Raw genomic sequence first — 23,625 nt, forward strand, 5'->3', positions numbered from 1 at the left:
CTTGATATGCCTTTCTTCACATCTGGGAAAGTCTTACATTCTTTCTTTGCTAGTTTCCTGTCCTCTGCTTTCTCTCTCTTTCTGAAACTTCTAATAGTTCTTGGGCCTCCTGACTTGGTTCTCTATATCTTTTATCTTTGGTATCATATTTTCAATGTCCTGTTCTTTCTACATTTTAGGAAATTTTCTTGATTTATCTTTAAACTTTGGCTGAATTTTATTTTTACAATAATATCCTTATTTCTAAGAGCTTCTTTTTAACAAGAGCTTTATGAGCTTTAACTCACATACCATAAAATTCACCCTTAAAATGTACAATTCACTGATTTTTACTATATTCACAGAGTTATGCAACCATCACCACTATATAATTTGAGAACATTTTCATCATCTCAAGAAGAGAGCCTATACTCAAATTTTCCCAGTTATGAAAAAGATATACAGCTATAAATCCATACATATTAGAATACAGCCTGAATAAAATTTTCAGTTGGGAGATATAACTGTACTTAGTTATACCAGGAAACTGAGAAATAGCAGAAATGAGAACATTCAGGTAATTATAGCTTTAAAAGAATTCTGGCTTTTTTATATGTAATAATACTGTGGTCATGCACTAAAAAAATTTTTTTAATTGAAGTAACAGAGGAATAGAAGAGTACTAAATCATGCAGCAAAATAAACAGTAAAAATAAACTCCCCCCCCGCCCACCAAAGGCTTTGCCTAGAATATGTGACAAGGCACTGCAGCAAAGAGGGGCCCTCTGCCCAGAAGATACAACCAATTTCAGACTCAAAAGTCTCAGGTATAATGGAGGTGAAAAGTGAGGTGTATAACATAAAGCTTACACATCTTAAGTATGTAGTTCTGTTCACTGTTACACACACATCTATCCACGTAACCACCACCCAGATCAAGGTATGGAATATGTCCAGAACTCTAGAAGATTCCGTCAATACCTACCTAGTCAATAAGCTCACAACAGCACACTATTACTTTTAACTCTCTCAACACAACTCACTATTTTGTCTGCTTTTGAACATCATATAAACAGAATTACACAGATATACTATTTTGTATCTAGCTTTTTTAAATTCAACATCATCCAAAATCTCAATCTTTTTTTTCTCACTGTGTTTTATTGTTCTATATGACTATAATAGTTTCTCTATCCATTCTACTTTGAAGGATATTTAGGTTTTATAGTTCAGGGCCATTATAAATAATGATGCTATGAACGTTCTACTACATACCTTTTGGTAGACTCATTTCCACTGGATACATGCCCAGGTGTGAAACCACTGGATCAGTGTACACTTATCTAAAGTTGATACTGCCAAACAGTTTTCCATGGTTGTATCAATATAACCACACATTTTAAATATGATCAAACTTAACATAATTTTTAAAGTATACATACAATGTTTAAAATCTGGCACAACTGTATAATTAAGTTTCCTTCATGGTATTTTACGCTGGGTAGCCAAAACTCTAATAAGAAAGAGAGAAAAAAAAAAGTCACAATGGAAACCACATTGCCATACTCTTAGTATGCACCTTTATTTTATTTTTCTCATTGTTTGTTTACTTGCTTATTTACTTACTTTCTTACCTAATTACATAGAAAAGGCCTGGAAGGCAAGATACTGATTTCGGAGCAAAGGTTACATTGAAGAGTAAGATGACAGGGAGGGGGGATAGACAATTACTTTTTATTTTACTAATGTTATAATATGAATTTTAAAGACTATTTTACTTTTTAAATAGTCTCTTGGTTCTGATATAAAATAATGTCTGTTTCATGTGGAATGAATAGACCAGTATTTTTCTCTGGGAAATCTGAGTCTATTACTATCACTGATTTGTACAATGGATGAAGCATTGGCTTTCAACAGAAAAAGAAATATAAGAGTAATAAGAACTGTTGGTTTCCCACCTCTACTGAGGTCAAAGCACAAAGAAATATGGTTAACACGCAGGTGGAGAAATTTAAGTCAGACGTGAGAAAAAAATTCCACGATCGTGATGACTATTAGGCATTGAAACAAGTTATTAACAGGGGGAAGAGGGAAGACATTATAAATCTTCTCCCATAGGGATTTGAAGGGCAGTATATACAGCCATCTGTATAGTGAAACTTGGATAAAACCCAGCTGGGAATTGATGTCCATTTTTGTAACACTATAAATACTGAAGAAGGATTTCCTGGGATATCCTTTAAACAGTATATGTCTCTTGTTACACAAATTTTTGAGCTCTATAGTATTACAAAGACAGAATAAGAAAGTAATGTGAAAAGATCATTTTAATTATATGAATCAATTCAATCAAATGGATCCAAAATTGAGAAATCTATTGCAAGATACGTTTTCAGGATAGTACACAATAAAGTATAACTGCTGCAAGACCATAGGTCACAAATAGAAAATAAACAGCTCTCCCTGAAATTTTTACAAAAAAGTGAAATATAAAACCACCAGAAACATTTACGGTTTGGCTTTCTTTGGAAATGCAGCCTTCCTGCGGCTAAGTTAAACACTGCATCAGTGTTTATAAACTCAGCAGAGAGCACAGAAAGGAACAGACAGATTACCCCTGTTATCTAGGGGGCAGATTACCAGCCTGCCAGGTAAGGAGCCTTTCCTTGGTGGGTCTACCCTGACTTGGAAAGAATAGGCTCCACGTAAAGCAACTCCCACCCCACAGCCATGGATCTTCCCTTGGGGTTTTTTAACTCCTAGCCCATATTCTCATATGTTGAGGATCCCTTCTGTTGAGAAAATATAAAGATTAATAAGAAGAGGAGGAGGAGAAAAAAATGAAGAAAAAGATACACCAATTAAAGTTAAAAATATAGAGTCAGAGGGCAGATGCTTGAAGATGGGATATTAGAAATTCAGATTCCCATTTTGTGGATGGGGAAACAGAGAAACAGAGGCAATTCAGGTTCTGTTTTAGGTGATGAAGTGTAAGAAGGAAATATGCGCTTAGTGACCTTAAGGCTTTCAGGCACTATTAATTATTAATTCAATAAAAACTCTTTCTGTCTCTTTCTCTAGATTCTTCACGCCCCTAAATGGATGTGTTCCTTACAACCCTGCCTTCAACCCTCCTCTCACTCATTCTACTTTCTTTTCCTGGATGATCACCCTTATGTTATATTTCCTTTAGAAATTCACTATTTAGGCTCCAACATAATCACTAGGTAACTAAATCCCCAATCTCCACTTTCACTTCTGGAAATCATTACTCTAGTCACATGTTTTCCAACTAAGATGATCAGGAAGCAATCATACAGGCAATGTAATTCCACCCCTAAATCTGGTAGAATACTCTTCATATGCAATTGTATGACCATTGGTCATTATTTTTATAATGTCTTTTATCTGCCCAGGAGACAGTAAATAATTTTATCATGCTATATCCTCCTTTTACAAAACATGCTGAATTTCACAAACATTTATATGTTACATAAAAAATCATCTCATCTAATTGTCGGGTTAGCAGACAATAGAATCCCCATTTTGAAGACAGGAAAACAGATTCAGAAAAGTTAATTAACTTGTTCATTTGAAAATAAGACAGTATTTTTTCATGTTTCCTATCCCCTACAAGGACCTAAGAACACATAATAAATACCTTTTAAATGAATGAGAACAATTGTCTATTTTGGCTAAATCTGGATAATGTATAGAAAAAATTTCAATGAGTTTTTTTCCCCCTTCTACTGATTCCAATGATCTCTAGAAAACTGTGCTAATCTTGGACCCCTGAGAATATGATACTCTTTTAAATAATGGTTCTTGAAGGTGTTCCATGGACCCCTGGGTCCTTGAGGCACTTTCAGGTAGTCAGAAAAGTCAGAACTATTTTCATACTAATACAAAGATGCTACTTGATTTTGTTACTATCCTGTGTTTGCATTGATGGTACAAAAACAGTGGTGGGTAAAGGTACCAGTGCCTTAGCACAATCAAGGCAGTGGTATCAAATTATACGAGTAGTCAGTTTCACTTTCAGAATGGTCATGATGAAAAAGCAATGTTACTAATTTTATCAAATCTCAACCCTTAAGAAAACATCAATATTCTGTGTAAAGAAATGGGAAATATACAAAAAGCACTTCTGGGGCAACCAAAGTATCAGTGCAACCATTGCCTCAAGGAAAAGCACTGATGTGATTACTTGAGTTGTGAACTGCTATTCACACTGTTTTAATGGCATAAAATTTTTACCGAAAAGACAACTGAAAAAGTATGGTTCTTCACACATTTTTTCCAACAAGTAAATGAAGTGAGTCTGTCACTTCAAGGAAAACAATTCACAGTTTGTATTGTCAATATCGAAACTCAAGTTTTCATGTGAAATTATAATTTTGGAAAACTTGTATCTGCCCCTATATCTTTACATTCCTAATACTTAAAGATTTTCTAATGATAACAGTGGTGATATTGACAAATGTGGCTTTGTTATATTGTATAATATATGTATTATATATTTTGAAAATCTGCATAATTTCGAAATCTGCATAATTTAAAGAACCAATATTGCCCAAGTGACTAATGTACAATGCTATAAAATAATATGTGCATAGAAGAGCCACTCAGGGCTTCCCTGGTGGCGCAGTGGTTGAGAGTCCGCCTGCCGATGCAGGGGACGCGAGTTCATGCCCCGGTCCAGGAAGATCCCACATGCCGCAGAGTGGCTGGGCCCGTGAGCCATGGCCGCTGAGCCTGCGCGTCAGGAGCCTGTGCTCCGCAACGGGAGAGGCCACAACAGTGAGAGGCCCGCGTACCGCAAAAAAAAAAAAAAAAGAGCCACTCAAAGTGCAAGAGACACCAATGGGTTTTAATGTACCAGAGTATGGAAAATTCAGCAATATGGTTTCATATTCCACATGGCAATTAACCTGTAAGAAATTACCTCTTGTAAACCTGGTGTAGTAACAAAGAATATCTGCAATTTTCTGGAAAGTTATTAAAATACTCCTCCCTTTTTCAACTACGTATCTTTGTAAGGTCAGCTTTTCTTTATATACTTTATCCAAAATAATGTATCACAGCAGACTGAATGAAGAAGCAGATATGAGAATACAGCTGTCTTCTATTAAACCAGACGTTAGAGATGTGCAAAAATGTAAAGTGGTACCACTCTTTTCCCTACATTATTTTAATTGAGAAAATATAGTCATTTTTCACAAAAATGTTACATTAACATGTAATAGGTTTATTATAATATTTTTATATTAATTAATAAATATTTTTAAAATTGTCCCTGCTTGAATTCCTGACGTGATATTTTCTATCTATCTCACGTGTATCAATAGATATACTCCACACAAACAAAAGCTCTTGTTGTCCACATAGTTTCTTTTTTTGTTGTTCATAGGTTGTTGTGAACCTCAATAGCATTTTTTTTTTTTTTGGTCGCACCACATGGCTTGCAGGATCTTAGTTCCCTGACCAGGGATTGAACCTGGGCCCCCAGCAGTGAAAGTGCCGAGTCCTAACCACTGGACCACCAGGGAATTCCCCTCAATAGCTTTTAACAATGTAAAGGGGTTCTGAGACCAAAGAGTTTTGAGAACTGATGTTCTAAATCAGTGTCACTCTTGGGTTCCATAGGAGGGAGATAGAAAAAGCAATCCATTAAATAAATACATAACAAATACCAACTGACAGTATTAATTCAAGAATTTATTTATTCATTCCATAAACACTTACTGAGTATATAGTAACTTCAAGGTCTTGTGTTAGGTGTGGACAATACTAAGAAGCACAGATAAGAATTCTCAGCCCCAACTACTCAGGGTCTGGTGGTAACTGCTATAATAGAAGTATGAACAAAAACAGTACCGATAGGGATAGAAGATGTCATCTTTTAGAAAGAATGACAAGGGATGCAAGATATGATGGAGAAAATGTTGGGGGAGAATTTTAAAAGCCTGAAGAATGCAATAAGCATTCTTTTTTTGGAGGGAAGAGAGAAGTAGGGTAAGGCTTTAAGATCAGTAGCAATTATTAACCAAGTATCTATGTGCAAGGCACAACAGGGGATACAAAAATATCTACAGTCTTCCAGGAAACTAGAATTAAGGGAAAAAAGCATAAAACAATTATCAGAAAGAGGAAGATAACCAGAAGAGCAGAGTGACATGAAGACGAAGGGAAAAGCATCAAGAAAGAAGACATGATCAGATGCTACAACACATCAGGAGGAACAAGAAATATCATAACGGAAAGTTGTAAATAGAAATATTAATACATATAACTGAGAGTAGAAACACACATTGTCCCTCTACTACTCATTCACACGCATCAGGCAATCCATTCATTCAAGCAGCAAGTACTAAGCCACACACTATATACCAAGCCAAACAGCCAATGGAGAATATGAAATGGACACTGTCTAGCAAAGTTTTGGATCCACACACATTTAACTATTTTGCACTGTGGTAAGTGCTAAGACAGAGCACTAAGAGAAATAAAAGAAAGAGCTGTGGGTCCTCAACAGCCAGAGCAATCAATGCAGCTTGCTGAGGAGGGTGTAGGAAGGTCAAAGGGGAATTAGATATGGTTCTACAGAGAAAGTGACATTTGTATTAGATCATGAAAAATAAGGTGGGTTTGACAGGAAAGTGTTTGTGTGTGCATGCGTGTGTGCACAAGCACGTAGTGTAAAGTGAGTGGTTATATTAGTCAAGGTCCCAACAGGAAAAAGATGGCACTCTAACAGGAAAAATAAGGCAAACATAACAACAGGAATGTCTAAGAAGTTAGGCTAAGGGAAATCAGGAGTGTTAAGGAAAACCAACAAGGGAAGGGTAGAGGGAAGCAACCAATTGCATCCTGGCAGGGATGAAGCCAGGCAAACAATACCCTAACCATACCCTCCCCCCACCCTCTAAATCTCCTGCCCATGCCTCCCATTGGCCAAACCGAACTGAGAGGCCAAGGGCAGAAAAGCATGCTGAGGCAGTCCATAACGGTTAGCCTCCAGAAGCACAGGTAGAGAAGGGTGGAGGAAGCCTGGAGGGATAATCAAACGAGAATATTTCAGGCGAAAACAACAAAGACCTGGATCTACAGAAGTTCCTGCTGAGGAATGGGGAGTAGGGAGGAAAAGCAATTTGAGTGGATGGATGAAGCATGAGGATAGAAGTCAGAAAGATTTCTATAAATAGCATGCTAAGGAGTTGGGACACTATCTTCAAGCAATGGGGAACCATCAAAGGGTTTTAGACAGAGGAATGGCACAACCACATCTGTGTCTGTGGCTCTATAGCCGCTCCTCCACACCCCCCACCAGTAGTTTGATTCCTGATACAGAAGTCAGACAGACCCAGGTTGTATCCTGGCTTACTTGCTATAAGACTATCAGTCAGGGCCCAGGTAGAAGGTAGAAAATACACCAGTTATTTGAGCAGAGAAAATTTAACATACAGAATTGTTAACTGGGTAACTGAAAGGTAAAGGAGAACTCCAAGGTATCATGCAGGCAGCAACTGTTGGAAGCAGCTACCACCAGTAGGATGGAAGAAACACAGAGGCTGGAATTATACCTCTTGAGAACGGAGTGCTACTTGGCTAGGCTGGTACCTCTGAGGAGGGGGTGCCATGAAGCTGGTTCTGCAAGTACTGGAAGAACTGCAAACTGATTCAGTTGCTCCCACAGGAAGGACCTGCCACTGCTGGGGTGAAGAAGTGTTGCTGGCATGACATTGACAAGCAGAAGCAAAATCCACAGGGAGCAGGGGAAAAGAGGCAAGTTGCTTCTTCCCCTTCCAGCCTTGCAGTTTCTCTCTGGCACCCCTTATCAGTGTAGCCCACCAGGAAGCCAGCTGAAGAGCAGAATGTGGTCTGCATAGTGCCAGCCCCAGCACCACAGAGCAGAAGGGTGGGTTGAGATCTGGGGAGGGGGGAGACGAGTACCAAATAGACAAGACTACTGGGAGGATTAAATGAAACAAACTATATAAACTTGTTATAATGCCTGAAACAAAGTAGCTATCCAATAAAAGTCAATTCCCTTCCTCATTCCCCTCCCTTCCTCATTCCCCAAACTGTGGCAAGAGCTAATACATGAAGACAAGGATATGTGAGAGTTCAACAGCGCATGTTCCCTATGAGGCATCCAGATTTTCTTATCTCTTATCAATTACCATATATCAAATGGTACGTTAGTCTTATTAGGTTTTAACCTATCCATTTTGCAAAGTTTCACAATCTCCACACCCAGTTCACACATGCATGTACACATGGATGTGTATGCATACATGTTCCCCTTAATCCCAAACAAAATTCTCCACAATGAAGGCAAAAGATATAAATGTAATCAAAACACAGAACTGGATGAACTTAATACCAATAGTAGGAAGCAGAGTACTCTCAAAAATGTTGAAAAAAGTATACATCGAATAAAATTTTAGTGTTTTGACTTATTGCTATTTTTCAAAGCCAGTACTGCTAAATTGTAAAAGTAGGAAATGATAGTGGGTGTGGCATTGGTGGGAAGCAAAAATCACTAATTTCATCTGGGACTTCATTAAGAGAAGCATGGTGTCCAAAAAGAGGCAAAGAACAACACATCTTTACTCAGCTCTGGACATCACATTTCAGGACAGACATTAACAAACCAGAACTTTGTCAGTGGCTCAGAACTAGAATATGTGTTGGTTAAAGGCTAGTCTTTTCACAAATGGTTGAAAACACTCATCACATTTCATTTGGAAGAGAGACACTGATGGTGATTATGTGGGGCTAACACTCCAGTGCCACCAAACAAGGAGAGTAAATTCAGAAGCTTCACAACGCAATGGATCAGATTATCATCTGGAAATGTAGCTCAAGAGATTTTTCCTGTACAAGTGTGACTACAGAGGCTTGGGAATCCCAAATACAGCCAAGGTGATTTGGGGGGTGAACAGAGTCAGGGAAGAGGTAATAACTAAGCTGAAAATGGAAAAACTATTTAGAATTCTGCTTGAAGAAAGAATGTGTTATCAAAAGGGAAATATTCAGCATAAAGACTAGAAAAAGACAACTTAAGTGGAAAGAATGAATTGGTACATTTCCAAGAAAGAAAGGGGGGAATCACCTAATTTGATTGGTTTGTTTTGATTTTACTCCCACCAAACAACCCTCTTATAATATAGTTTCCCACGTAGACTTCCCCATAGATAGAATATAACTGCAGCACACCAATTACAGTTTGCTTGATAATCATAATCTTCACTCTGCTCAGAGCTTTCTTCCTCCTTCAAAATTCCAGGAAATAGTTTCCCCATTTTTATGGATAAATAAATTGAAATTTGGCTAATAAGTAACAGAACTGTGATTCACCTCCATGTGTAACCGACTTTGCACTCCATCACAATCAGGAGAGCCGGAAGTCCCAGAAAACAGAGAGAGATGTACAAAAAAGTGGCGACAATCTAGTAGTGAATATCGCAAAGAAATGAAGAAGAATGAGGGCTGAGAAAAATGCCCTTATATTTAGTAGCCCAGAGGACTTCTCAGCAAAAAAGTACCAGAAGCCAGACTACACTAGATTAATAAGCAAGAAAATAATAAAGAAACAGGCGTTGAGCATAGAATACTTTTTCAAGAAATCTGGCTGCAGAACAAAGAACAGTGTCATAAAGAGATCTGTTTCACTTTAGCCCTAATAGGCTCTTTCTGCCAGCCATTAAATATAGCCACTCTGCAGAGAGCTATGGGAAAACCGGTGAAGATCCCCCAACCACAGTATCAGTCCAGAGGAACAGATTCTCTGTAAATGGAGAAATTGAGATGGGCATCTTCCTCTGTGAGTGAACATTTTGGGTCCAAACAAATGGGTTTCTTAGAGTCCATTTGTTTTTTACTTTCAGAATACATTTTCCATGATGAAAAGCCAGTAGGAAAAATACAATTCAGTTTACAATGTTTTAAAAAACCACTTTTCTGGAACATATATGTTTAGTTAACTGACAATTTAATAACAATCTCTTGGAAAGAAGGCATATGTTTATATGTGAAATGATAAAATGAATTTTTTTCTTGCTTTTGGCAATTCAACTTTTTTTCCCCTAAGAGAATGATGTTTATTTCTCTTGGTGCTCATGATATTTTAATATTAACTTACCTTTTTACTGAGAAATTTTATATTTAAGAGCTGAGGCTTCAATAATGGGATCCCTCCCAGTGAATTTAAACATAAGAAAAGTCTTCAATCTAGAATTAAAATATCTGTTTAATGTCTCAAAAATACCAGAAGCCTCTATCACAGTCAGAAAAATGTGTACTTCAGTAGAATTTACAGCAGGGGTTGAGAGAACAGTGCATAGTTTAAAATACATTTCATAGCTTTAAATGCTGCTAGAAAAAGCATTCCAGCCATCTAGGATATCACAGCATGATTTTTCTTTTTTTAATGATAAGCAGATTTCAAATATCAATGTTTTATTATGTTTAAATTCCAGCCCTTTTCCTTACTGTTCATAGTTATGTATCTGTTGGTATATGGAAATGAGACACACCAGAAATTCTGACCAGTGATATGAAGCAGAAATGCATAGCCACAGTGTGTTATCTTTTACTAAATTATAGTTGGCACACAGATAGAATAAGATTTGGGCCAATCTTTTTGGTTCTTCTTACAACAAAGTTGGCTAACAACTGTCTGATTCTTTCCTTCTTTTTTATTTTTCCTCTCCTCACCCTCCCCCATGTCTGGAGCTTGGGGATAAATCAAACCATCTTATCTAAAATTGTTTTGGTTGACAGAAAACTCAAATATTTAAATTGAATTCCTTATGGGGCTACCCACTTTTTTTTTTTTCCCTGGCTCTGATTATTTTTAAAAGATACAGAGCTTTAGAAATGTAAAGTGTTTTGATCTTTCAAGAGTCCTGCATTGATTGAGCAATAAAAATTGATTTATGCTCTGTGATAGCATCATAAGGTTTTATCACTGAAATGCAATATAAATTAACCTTATCACCCAGACCCTTTGCACATTCCTACTTTTCTCTATTCATGATGTGAATTAGTTCTTATTTCAACATATCACAGATAAGGAAATATTTTAGGTAAACATATGTTATTAATGTGTACCTATAACTGTGGAAAGAAGAGAAAAGGAAAGAAAAAAAGAAAGGAAAGGAAGAAAGAAAGAAAGAGGGGAGGGACGGAGGAAGGAGAGAAAGATATACAAGAATTATAGTCGAAAGCCAGGATGATCTCAAAGAAACAACTTTATTTCTACTTCAAAACAACATGTAGGACTCTGGCATTGGTTGTATGAAGTTAGGATAATTTTATAAATAAAAAGCATATTCTCTCACGTTAGAATGTCTAGATTTGAATTCCAGTCCTACTCCTTATCAGATGTATGGGCTTGGGCAACTTAATTTCTCTCTATTCCAGCTTCTTTATCTGAAAAATGGGATACTCATAGTACCCGTCTCAGAATTACAGTGAAGATTAAATAACACATGTAAAGAGTTAGAAGAAAACCTGGCACATCATACGTGCTCAATAAATGTTAGTTATTTTCACTTTTCTTATCATCCTTCATGTTCCTTAAAGCCCTCATATATAATCACCTAAGACACTGAAAGTTATGATTTTTGTTCATATTATGACCCTCTAATTTTTTTCCTTCTAGGTTCATCCACATTCATTTACTTCCAAAATTTTGTTCTTCTATTTCAACTTGACAGTTTGATTTTTTTTGTACTCATTAGGAATCAAGAATTTGGGTGAGAAATCTCAGCAAGAAAAGTTTACCCATCTAGTAAAATGTACTAATATTTATTGGATACCGAAGAGCAGATTATAAGAGAAAACTTATTTTTTAAATAGAGAAATAAACTTTTACAAGTTTCCAGAAATAAATTCTACCTATTAAAACCAGATTCAATATCCATATTTAAATATTTCCATACTAATAAAATTATTTAATTTAAAAAGGGTAAAACCCCAGATTCCTTTTCTCCAATAAAAACATTAGTTCTCTGACTTTTTAATCCAAAGAAAAAAGCCATTTAAAATTTAAATTCCATTGCAGCCCCATTTTTCTAATACTAAGGACAAAGCTCCATGTGAAAAAAAATGAGAAATGAGAAAAATCAGGCATTTCATACTGTGGTGAAGAAGGGGTAACACTGATGTGACCAGACAATCGGCAGACCACTCTAAGGGTGAGAGGCCAGGACAGAACATGTCCATCTCCTCAACTGATTTGTCAGCACAGTCATTCATTCATCAAGTCTAAACTAATAAGCGATCACTTCTCCACAGTAAGTGCGGAGGTGGGGGCAGGGGAGTAGGAGTGGGACAGAATGAAGGGGAGGAAGTTCAGACCAATTTTGAGAGTTCTAGATCAAATAACTAACAGCAATGATGCCTTGTAAGCAAGGACTCTGTCGGACTTCCCAACGTTGAGTCTAAGAAAAGAGCTCACGGTTGAGCCCCGAGAGCATCTGTATAAATTCCTTCCCTACTCTTTCATCAGTTTACAAATGTGTTCAATACTTTCAACTAGATGCCATGCTGGCTAGGTCGGCCCACAGATCAGAGCAGACTTAAATGAACTTCCTCAGAGCCTGCGGTCACTGTCTGTGGATAAGTGGATAACTTACCCATACTCATCTTGATTGGCAGGTTTTCTCTGCCTGCTGCTTCCACTAGATGTCTCCGGACTTCCATCACTGCCTCTTTGTGCTTCGTGTTCAATAAGGCTTCCCACAGGGCTTTGGCTGCGGGGTCACTGCAATAAAACCACAGAAAGAGCTTTAGCGTAAATTTCTACTGGATAACGGAAAGGGCGGTGAGCAAAATAATTTCTTAAGCATCTTTTCTGAGTACTAATATAGTTCTTCCCACTGACAGTTCTAAGTATTAGGATTAAATAAAGAACATCTAACCCATTCTAATCAGCACAAAATACTGAGAAATTAAGGAAACAATAAAATCAAGCCACCTAAAAGGGGGGGCATGCTGTGCTGTGAGAAGTATGGGAAAACCATATGACTTTTTTTTTTGAGAATTTGCACTTAAAAGTATTTCAGAGTATAACTGAACATTGCTAGAGTAACATATAAATGTTATGTAAGCCAAAATTAAATACATGTCCAAAAATGATGTATCAGTGATTACAAGCATATAAATTTCAGGTAATGTACTTGTCTGAGAAACAGACAGCAATCAGCAATGAGAATTTGTATTCAAAAATTACTCAACAGAATTCCTAACAAGTAGATTTCCTAGTGAATGACAATCAGGAATTAGGCTATGAAACAATGGCCTTAAGTAGCCCACTTTGGGCCTTGGGCTGGAAGGACGGCACTGACAAAGCCCTTACAATTAACCGTTGATAAGAGCACGAAGCAGGGCATTATGCAGGGTCTCATCTGGGCTCACTTCTCCAACAGCCCTCTGTCTCATCCAACGTGCCACATCCCCATTATAAATGAGTACAGTGTTCTTTCCGGAAGATCTCTGCATGTAGCCAAGTATACACATTTGTAGTAACGTTTTAAAAACTGAGTACAAAGAAACAAAGATGACTTCTTTCCCTTTCTAAGGACATTTTCCTCTACTTAAAGCTCCAGAAACACCTCCTACTATCCAGTTAGCAATAGTTTGAAAATTAATATTTTTTAAAGTTTTACCTTACAAGTTGTATCTAATAAGATATTAATTTAGCTCTAAAATTATACCTAATAAGGTTTATCTTTCACATTTGAATTTGATTTGGAATGATGTATTTCAGACTGAGTTTAATGTCTGACACATAATAAAAACAACTACTATTTAATGAAAGGTTATTATCATCTATTTTTTCTGCATTAACTCACATCACTGCTCAACATATCCACTTGTTTTGATCTGACCAAAACTGTCATCATTAATATTAAAATTAATATTCTAAGTTTAATTTAAATGAGCAGGTAACTGCATGCCAAGCCCTATTCTCCGTGGTTGGAATATAGAACAAAACAGGGCAAAAGCTTTCAATGATTTATTGTCTGGAAGAAGAGACAGACATGTAAGCAAAGTTGCTCCATGCTAAGGTGGAAGGGGAGGGGCAGTAGAACTAAGTGTAAAAGACACGGTGGGAGCTACTCTGGGAGGACCCTGCCTTCCTTGCCAAGGCTTGTTGACTTCAGTCTGTAAGTGATGAGCAGCCAAGGAACATGAGATTGATTTCACTTTCTGAGAAGGTTAGCATAGTTCAGCAGTCATGAACAAAGTCCTTTTTTTTTTTTTTTTTTTTTTTTGCAGTACGCGGGCCTCTCACTGCTGTGGCCTCTCCCATTGCGGAGCACAGGCTCTGGACGCGCAGGCCCGCAGCACGTGGGATCTTCCCGGACCGGGGCACGAACCCGTGTCCCCTGCATTGGCAGACAGACTCTCAACCACTGCGCCACCAGGGAAGCCTGAACAAAGTCTTTATCATCACTCAAAACTAGGACTATACTTATAAGTGGAATCTAAAAAATAATACAAATGAGTCTATTTACAAAACAGAAACAGACTCACAAACATAGAAAACAAACTTATGGTTACCAAAGGGGAAAGGGAAGAGGGGGAGAGATAAAATACGACTATGGGATTAACAGATACACACCACTATATATAAAATAGATAAGCAACAAGGATTTACGTATAGCACAGGGAACAACATTCAACAACTTGTAATAACTTACAATGGAAAATAATCTGAAAAAATATATATATATATAACTGAATTACTTTGCTGTACATCTGAAACTAACACAATATTGTAAATCAACTATACTATGATAAGGAAAAAAAAATCTTTTTAAAGCTAGGTCTATTTGCTATGGGGCTTTGGGAGAGTTACTTAATTTCTCTAAAGCTCTGAAGGCAATGGAGAACCACTGAGGAATTTTGAGCAGGGGAGGTACACTCCTCCCAGTTTCCCAAATTTATGGTCTACAATCATTCCCTACTTTTATTCTCCAAAGCACCCCAAGCCACAGGGATTTCTTCTATACTCTCAACTCCACATACAGAACCTCTAGAGTAGAACTTTACTGCCGCCCTCTTTTCCATGAGAATAATACAGTGTCTCCAAGATCACAGTAGGTCAGCTAATGCTGTGGTTGCCCCATCAGACTACTGTAATGGTTAAAATATGGGTTCTGGGGTCAGATAAATCTGAGTTCAAATCCCACCGTTCTCCCTTCACCCACAGCAGCTCCATGGCCCCTTTGAGCCTCTGCAGGCACTCCAAGCACAGGGACCTCTTTCCCTCCTTTGCCAGGAATGCTCTTCCTACCAACATCCCTCTCTCTCTTCAGATGTCTGCTGAGATGTCACCCTCACTACCCGTGTAAAAGAGTAACGACAGCCCACCCCAGCAACTTATTCCAGTACACCCTTCTCCCTCACACGGTTTTACTGTCCTGCATAATTCATATTACCATCTGATTCATTCTGTTTCCATGTTTCTCTGTTTCTTGTCTAGCTCCCTTATGGAAGGTAAAGTCCTTCTATGAAAGCAGAGATTTTTTTATACTCATTGCTAATTCCCCACTACCTAGAATAGTGCCAGGCCCGTCATAGATACACTCAACAAATACTGAATGAACAAACAATGCTTGCTAGTTGCATAACCTCATGCATGTAAATAATCCTCTCTTTTCCTCTGTTTTCTCATCTGTGAGATGGAAGTAACACAGTGACTACCTCACAGGGTGGTTGAGGGTTAAATAAGATAATGCACATAAAGCACTCTCCTGATTCACAGTAAATGTGAGGAGCTGTGTGGTGGTGGTGGTTGTTACTATTATTACTATTGCTGTGAAAGATACTGTCTTAAAATTCAATATGCTCAAGGGTTTGTAATATATTAAATGAATCCACTTAATTATATTGAGTATGTTTTTCATACAATCTCGATTTGTTCAAGTATACTGAAGTCACCTGGGACTTGTACTCTCAGGTTCTTTTCTATTAAAACATTAAGAAGAAATATATAGTTTACATGGTCTCTGACACCGATGTGGAGCCGGGTCATGAAAATTGCTTTGTCGATATAAACAATTCTGATTGTCTAGATACGACAGTTGCTAATGTTTACTTTCTCTCCAAAACAGTTTTCTGAACATATACCCCCGCATTACACATGGTCATTTAAAGTTTACCAAGCTAACATTCATGGACTAATTCTGGTTCTCTGAATAAACAGCACTGAAGAAGATCAAAGTCAAACTTACCAGCAGCTCTGCTGTGTCCTGCGCCCACTTCTTCACTAAGTCTTTCTTCCTGCTGCTTGGTGGCTTACACATGTACTCCTATATCTGGATTTAAGTTGAGTGCAGGAGTTAACCACTGCCTTTCTCTAATATCCTCATAAAAGTTGATCCAATAGACATCTCACACTATTGAAGTTTCACATGAAATCATGTGAAACTTGGACACATGAGGTCCAATTTTATAAGCCAAGGAAAGTTCATTGAAATTCACACTATAATTATGACAGTATATTTTATATAATTCTCTATCCTCTCCAAACTAGTTTCCTAATGAGGGAATAAGCAATACACAGAGGGCTATCACAAAAGGGTCAGTGCAGTGCACTAGTGGTAGCAGTACTGTATACTGGTAGAAGCATGGGTTCTGGAACCCAACCAGGAAGGGTTCTGGCTCTCCCACTTGCTGGCTCTATGACCCTGGCAGAGTTAATTAACCTGTCTATACATGTTATTTTCTCTCTTGTCTGGGGATGGTAATAGTACTTATTCAGTGGGTTGTTATGAGAAATGAATGTGCTAGTATATCTAAAGACCTAGGACAATGCCTGGCACTTAATAAGTGCCCAATAAACACAGCAGCAGCAGTAGTAGTAATAAAAAGATCCATGGTCAACAGACAGCAGAAAGTAACACAACACTGTAAAGCAACTATACTCCAATAAAAAATTTTTTAATAAAATAAATCACTAAGATTTCTAGGAAAAAAATAACAAACAGGCATAGAGAACAGACTTGTGGTTCCCAAGGTGGAGGGGGGTGGGGAAGGGATGGACTGGGAGTTTGGGATTAGCAGATGCAAATTGTTATATATAATGGATAAACAACACTGTCTAGCACAGTCCTACTGTACAGCACAGGGAACTATACTCAATATCCTATAATAAACCATAATGAAAAAGAATGTATACATAGATGTATAACTGAGTCCCTTTGCTATACAGCAGAAATTAACAACATTGTAAATCAACTATACTTCAACTAAATTTTTTAAAAAATCAGTGGTCAGGATCTTTGCATAAGATATATAGAAGGAAGCCTGTTTTAGAAGTACATTAGTCTCTTCCACATACTTACATACACATATGGATAACCACTGTCAGTAGGTTCATTTTCTAATATGAAAAGGTCAACAATATATAATGCAGAATTCATAATGAAACATATTAAGTCCAACTCAAGCAATTGCCCTACATAAGACAGTTTGATGTGAAGAATTCTGACTTTCAGGAATAAAATCAGAAACTTTACTACAGATTACTTAGAGAATCAAAGCTACAGGGAGTTAGAGTTTTTTGTACAAAGATTTTTAAGCAATGACTTTGGTGCCAGCTTCTTACCTCATCAATTTAATACTGAAATTCTGTAGACTGCACACTACAAGACATTTTAAAACTACAATTGTTAACTTTATGAGGAGTTCAGGTTCTATAAATATTTCCAGACTGACTTATAAAGTGGATGTACAACTTTTGGGGTAGAAGTGAACATCAGAAGTAATGTTAATCATCTTTACATCTTCAGCAGGATGCTACCTAACCCAACACAAACAAATGTAAATCTATTTCTAGTTTTTGAAGGCATCTAAAAAAAATTATAATATGCCTGAGAAAAACACTACAGCTTCAGACAAATCAAATTGTTATTAGATACTATTTATACCTAATCTAAACTCTGTGCTCTACTGTAAACCTACTTCATCTTGCTTAGTCTTTTAGCCTTTTCTCTTAAATTCAGGAACAGCTGGACAACATCTTTTTAATAATTCAGCCCACCCAAAAACAATTTATTTTTTTCATGGCTGACTTAAGGAAGAGTTTTTAAAGGTAAATCTGCCTGCTAATGCAGGGGACACGGGTTCGAGCCCTGGGCTGGGAGGATCCCACATGCCGCGGAGCAACTAGGCCCGTGAGCCACAACTACTGAGCCTGCGCGTCTGGAGCCTGTGCTCCACAACAAGAGAGGCCGCGATAGTGAGAGGCCCGCGCACTGAGATGAAGAGTGGACCCCGCTTGCCACAACTAGAGAAAGCCCTCGCACAGAAACGAAGACCCAACACAGCAAAAATAAATTAATTAATTAATAAACTCCTACCCCCAACATCTTCTTTAAAAAAAAAAAAATACTGTTAAATACCATTACTACATTCCATTTTAGAAGCATTTCAGAATTAACAAAACAAGTTCTTAGGTCTCACGTGATCCTCACCTCATGAGCTAAGCCAATATCACTGCCCCAATTTAAACAGCCCCAGAGGGACTTCCCTGGTGGCGCAGTGGTTAAGAATCCGCCTGCAAATGCAGGGGACATGGATTCGATCCCTGGTCTGGGACAATCTCACATGCAGTAGAGCAACTAAGTCCGTGAGCCACAACTACTGAGCCTGCGCTCTAGAGCCCGCGAGCCACAACTACTAAGCCCACGTGCCACAATTACCGAAGCCTGCTCTGCAACAAAAGAAGCCATTGCAATGAGAAGCCTGCATACCGCAACGAAGAGTAGCTCCCGCTCGCCACAACTAGAGAAAGCCTGCACACAGCAACAAAGACCCAATGCAGCCAAATAAATAAATAAATAAATAAAATAAGGAGCCTCAGAGAAGCCAACTGACTTATGTAACTACACTCAACCTATAAATGGCAAAACCAGGACTCATTCCCAAGTAACTGGCTCTGAGCCAGTAATCTTTCTACTATACCATGCCATGCCTGTATTATGCAAATCATCAGGGAGAATCCATTATTTACAGTATCAGTTATTATAAGCTTTTCATGTTGGTTTTCTTTTCCAATTTTTAATACATCCTCTATTCTCCCTTTAAAGTCACATGTGGGCCCACGAAGGATAGAATGGGACAGAGTGAAGAGTAAAGTAGATTCACATTAACTCATAAGCGGGTCAAGCTTGCTCTTGAGATTTTGCACATTTTTTGTTTCAAACCATATCATACTACTCTCCTTGTGGGTCACCATTAGCCATTGACAGTCACTTGTGACACAAGGCCAATCATGTCCCACTTTTAGTCAACTTTCTTCTTTAAATGTTTCTAAGAAGACTTCACTGAATTTTAAATCATTCTACATATATATCATTTATATAACTGAACTGACAAAAAACTAAAGTCTAAATTGTCCTGAGGTATTCTTAGCTCTTATTTGATGTTCATTATCTCCTTGGGAAAGAAAGAAGGAGAAATAGCCTCTAGCTACTCTACCACTGATAAAACTGAGACAAAATGAAGTCACTTGCCTAACACAGCCTATTGTTAACAATAAAGGCAGGAAGATTTAGAGATAGGAACTAACACTCAAAGTGCCAGGGGCTGTTTCTGTGACCTTGGGTAATTCAGTTTACTTTCTGGGGCTTTACATCTCCTTATAAATATTATTAATGATATTATTTTTATTTATTGAGAACTCACTATGTCACAGGCAATATGACTATATTATCTCATTGATCAATAACCCTCCAGGATAAGAATCATTGCCCCATTCAAAGGTGAGAAAGCTGAGTCTTAAAGAGATAAAATACTTTACCCAAATCACATAGCCAGTAGGTAAGGATTTGAACCCAGGTCCCTGTGAACTCCAAAATCCAACTATTAACCATGATTCTACACTATTCTGTAAACAAAGGCTCAAACTAGAATGCTAACTCCTGAGATTCCTTGGGTCCTTAACAAGCTATATTCATATGGTTTCCCTTATGCACTGGTACTCCAAGTTCACGTGTATGAATTTGATTAATTTTGTAACACTCAGTGAAAGATAGGGGAATATCCTATGCTGTTACTTCTTTTATTACAACCCTTTTTCTTTTTCACAAGTCCAGTGGTAGTAAGAAAGAGAGTTAACAAAAGAATATTCCCAACAGCTTACGGAATATTTTAAACAATTTTCTACCCTTTTCTCTGTTTTTAAAGTTAAGTTTTCCAATGAGGTAAACTTTATTTCACTGTAGCTACTAGAATACAACTTTGTTTCAATAGATCCCTTGAAAGATATAATATAAAAGTACAATATTCATCCTATGAAAAAATCCATTTTATTACTATGAAATGTGATTAGTTTCTATATTGTCAGTAACTACATAAGATGTCAAATACATACTGAATTTATATCCTTTTTTAATAAACTGATTACCTTGTATCCTTAAAAGTCAAACTATTATGACAAATTGTCATGTTTGAAGAAGACTACAGGCCAGCAATATACACATAATAATAACCTGCTAGAATTAGCTTTGTTAGGTCTCAGGAGACTTCTGTACAGGAAAATATGCTCCTTTCAGTTAATTCCTGACTTTTCATTCACCAGAATTACTCAACTATGAATGAAATCTTAGAAGCTGTCTCAGTTTGGCATGTATGAAATGTCAAACGCAGTCTGCTAGAAACTAACAGGAAATATTCATCATCAACTAAAATATAAAAAAGACAGTATTAATTTTTTAAAAGTGGCTAAATGTTGAATCATGGTGCTACTTCAATCAAATGGAAGGCATGCAATTAAGAGACTGAGGGTAAAATGTGAAGACACACAATTATCTTACAACTAAACTCAGAGAAATGGTTTCTCCATGGCATGCACAGGAAGCTAAGCTTACTCACACAATTTGCAATAACAGTCACAGTATTCCAACAGAAATACAGTGATACAACAACAACAAAAACAACCAAATAACCATTTTCAACTAATTTTAAACAGAGAGCAATCTGAGTCATAGTTTTTCACAGCAGGTTATAATGGCTTCCATCAGTGGTGAGCTTAATGAGCTGTGAAGGCAGGTTTGTTAATTAAATTATTCACAGAGGTTTCAACAGTCATCTTTCCTCTTGACTACTTTTTAAAACAATTACCTCATCTTAAACAAAATTATCCGTTAGCCTTCATCTCAACAGAAGAGAAAACAGCTAAACACAGAGGATACTGAAGTAGACCCTTGGCACTGGAAAGCAGTTCTTTGTTGATTCTTTCTCTCAGAACATGAGCACTTTCCGTAGGCTTGGCACTCACAGAGGTGCTGCAGCCACAGCTGTGAGCAGCCTCCAGTGCCCTGTCCTCACGGAGCTAGCAATCCAGCAGGGAGGCTGGAACTGAGCATGTGCCTGAAGACTGGGTGACAAAAGCAGAGAAAGGAAGCTCAGGGAGAGAGTAGAACACAGAACCTGGTCTGGGTGTGAGAGTGGAGGTCAGAGGGTAGCTGAGGATGTGACAGTGAGGCCTGAAAAATGAGCAGGAATTAGCCAGTTAAAGAATGGAGTAAGATCAGTCTAGGTAAGAGTAGCATCATGGGCAGGGGTTCTGAGAAGAGAACTTGAGACCTTTTCAAGGAAATGAAAAAAAGTATGAATGGAACATGAAAATCTAGACTGACACTGCCCTTAGCATATGTCAAATTATCCAAGGCCTGGTAACCCACATTAGGGATGGTAAACATTTTTTCAAGGGCAACTGAAGGGTCTTCAGCAACAGATTGACCTAATCAGATTTGCATTATTAAAAAAATCACTCTGGCCCCATTTTAGAGAAGGGATCTAAGGACTGGGCAAGAGGCTATTGCATGGTGAAGGCAAGAATTGATGGCTTGGACTAGGGTGAATTCCTAAAGCTATCACATCATATCATTCCCCTGCTCAAAACCCTTCCATGTTTCCTACTACTATTACACTGAAATCTAAGTTCCTTATTTTGGCCAACAAGCCTATATACTTTGGTGCATTTCTATATCTACATCTTGATCTCTCAGCTTCTCACCTTCTCAGCTTCATCCATTAGGACACAGCCTCACTGGCCAGATTTCAGTCCCTTGAATGGGTCATAGTAGGTTCCCAACTAAGGGCCTTTTTATTGGCTATTCCCTTTGCCTAGAACCCTCTTCCTCTAGATGTTCATTGATTAGGTCTCATTCATTTAACAAATATTTGTTGAGCACCTACCAATGTCAGTTCTATTGTCAGAACAGCTCAAGGCTTCCCTCCTTGACCACTCTGGCTAATGTGGTACTTCCTATTCCAAATCCCACTTGCCCTATTTTAAACATTCGTCACTAATTCAAATTAGGTATTGTTAAATAGAATTTATTTTAATGAATTGGCAGGAAATTGGTCACAGGGCATAAAGGACAGAAATATTCTGGCTTTATCAGAATGTCAGCATCCTGTGCCCATGGATGGCAGTGCACTCAGACCATCAACACCCCATGGGCCATGGACTGTGCCAGCCACTGAAGGTATAACAGTGCACAAGGGTGAACAAGTCAGGCACAAACCTTCTCTCAGAAAGCCTTCAAAGCCCAGCTGGGGAGAATAGACACTAAACTACTAGTTATAAGCTAATGCACTAAGAGCTGTTATAGGAAATAAAAGATGAGGAGAGGAAAAGAGTAACACCTGGGATGGCCAAAAGGTGGAAAAGCAGGACACTGAGGACCTAAAGAAGTTTAGTGTAGCTGCAGCCAAGAGTGTGAGCACATAGGAGGGACGGGAAGGAGGTGGCAGGAAAAGATGGGGAAGGTGAAGGCTGAAAAAATAAGCAAGGTGCCGATCTAAGAAACCTTTCTAAAACAAGTTGAAATTTTACTCTTCACTCAAAGGGTAATGGAAAGCCACCAAAGGATTTTACCAGGACAGGGTTAGAATCAGATTTATTATTACTTGCAGTTAAATGTATGTATAAATAGCCAGTCTTACAAAAATAACTCCCCAAGATGGACATTAAAACTATAATGCTTTCAAAGTATGCAGATAAAATTTAATTTTTAAATATAATCCATTTATTTCTTCCTATTGAAGTTTCTTCTGTTGGGTTTTGTTCATTTTTTTCAACAAATATGAGTGCTTACTTTGCACCAGGCCCTATTTTTGGGACTGGGGATACATTAGTGAACAAAACAGACATAAAACCACTCCCCTAATGTAATTCATGTTCTGAAGTTTATTTTCCAAGCACAGCACATGAAAATCATAAAATAAAAGGAATTCAAATCAAAGGTTCCTTAGAAATCATCCACTGTACTTTCTCTTTTACAGAAAAGAAAACTGTGACTGTGAGAAATTAAATACCTTGTTCAAGGTCACAAAGTTTTGGTGGAAAAGCCACTATACTACAATAATGAGTAGAAAACAAAAATTGCACAGAAGCTGTTCTAGGACCCCCAAAAAACCACATCAACACAATCGGCCTTTCTGGTTCAACTGAAAGGAAGAGATTGTTTTAAGGAGGTATTGTATCCACTGTCCCACTTCTTAAAGAATATTCCCATAACTACCAAATACATTGCTGAAAAAGATAAGATCCCTTCAAAACGTTAAATTCAATATTGCTTTGAAGTACATTTCAGGGAAGGAGCAGAGTAG

The 23,625-nt window shown here is 37.7% G+C and overlaps 1 protein-coding gene across 2 annotated transcripts in view; it reads right to left on the reverse strand.

The window, feature by feature from the left end:
• The window catches only part of SCFD2 (sec1 family domain containing 2), a gene marked incomplete at both ends in the record, with an annotated part of 402,315 nt that overhangs the window by 342,835 nt on the left and 35,855 nt on the right, over window positions 1–23,625 (reverse strand). For both annotated transcript variants that reach the window (XM_079718752.1, XM_079718751.1), the window contains one exon: window positions 12,627–12,754. In XM_079718752.1, coding sequence (XP_079574878.1) covers window positions 12,627–12,754 — 128 coding nt within the window. The remainder of the gene's footprint in view (window positions 1–12,626; window positions 12,755–23,625) is intronic.

Source organism: Hyperoodon ampullatus (genome assembly GCF_949752795.1).
Source record: "Hyperoodon ampullatus genome assembly, chromosome: 1".
NCBI lineage: Eukaryota > Metazoa > Chordata > Mammalia > Artiodactyla > Ziphiidae > Hyperoodon > Hyperoodon ampullatus.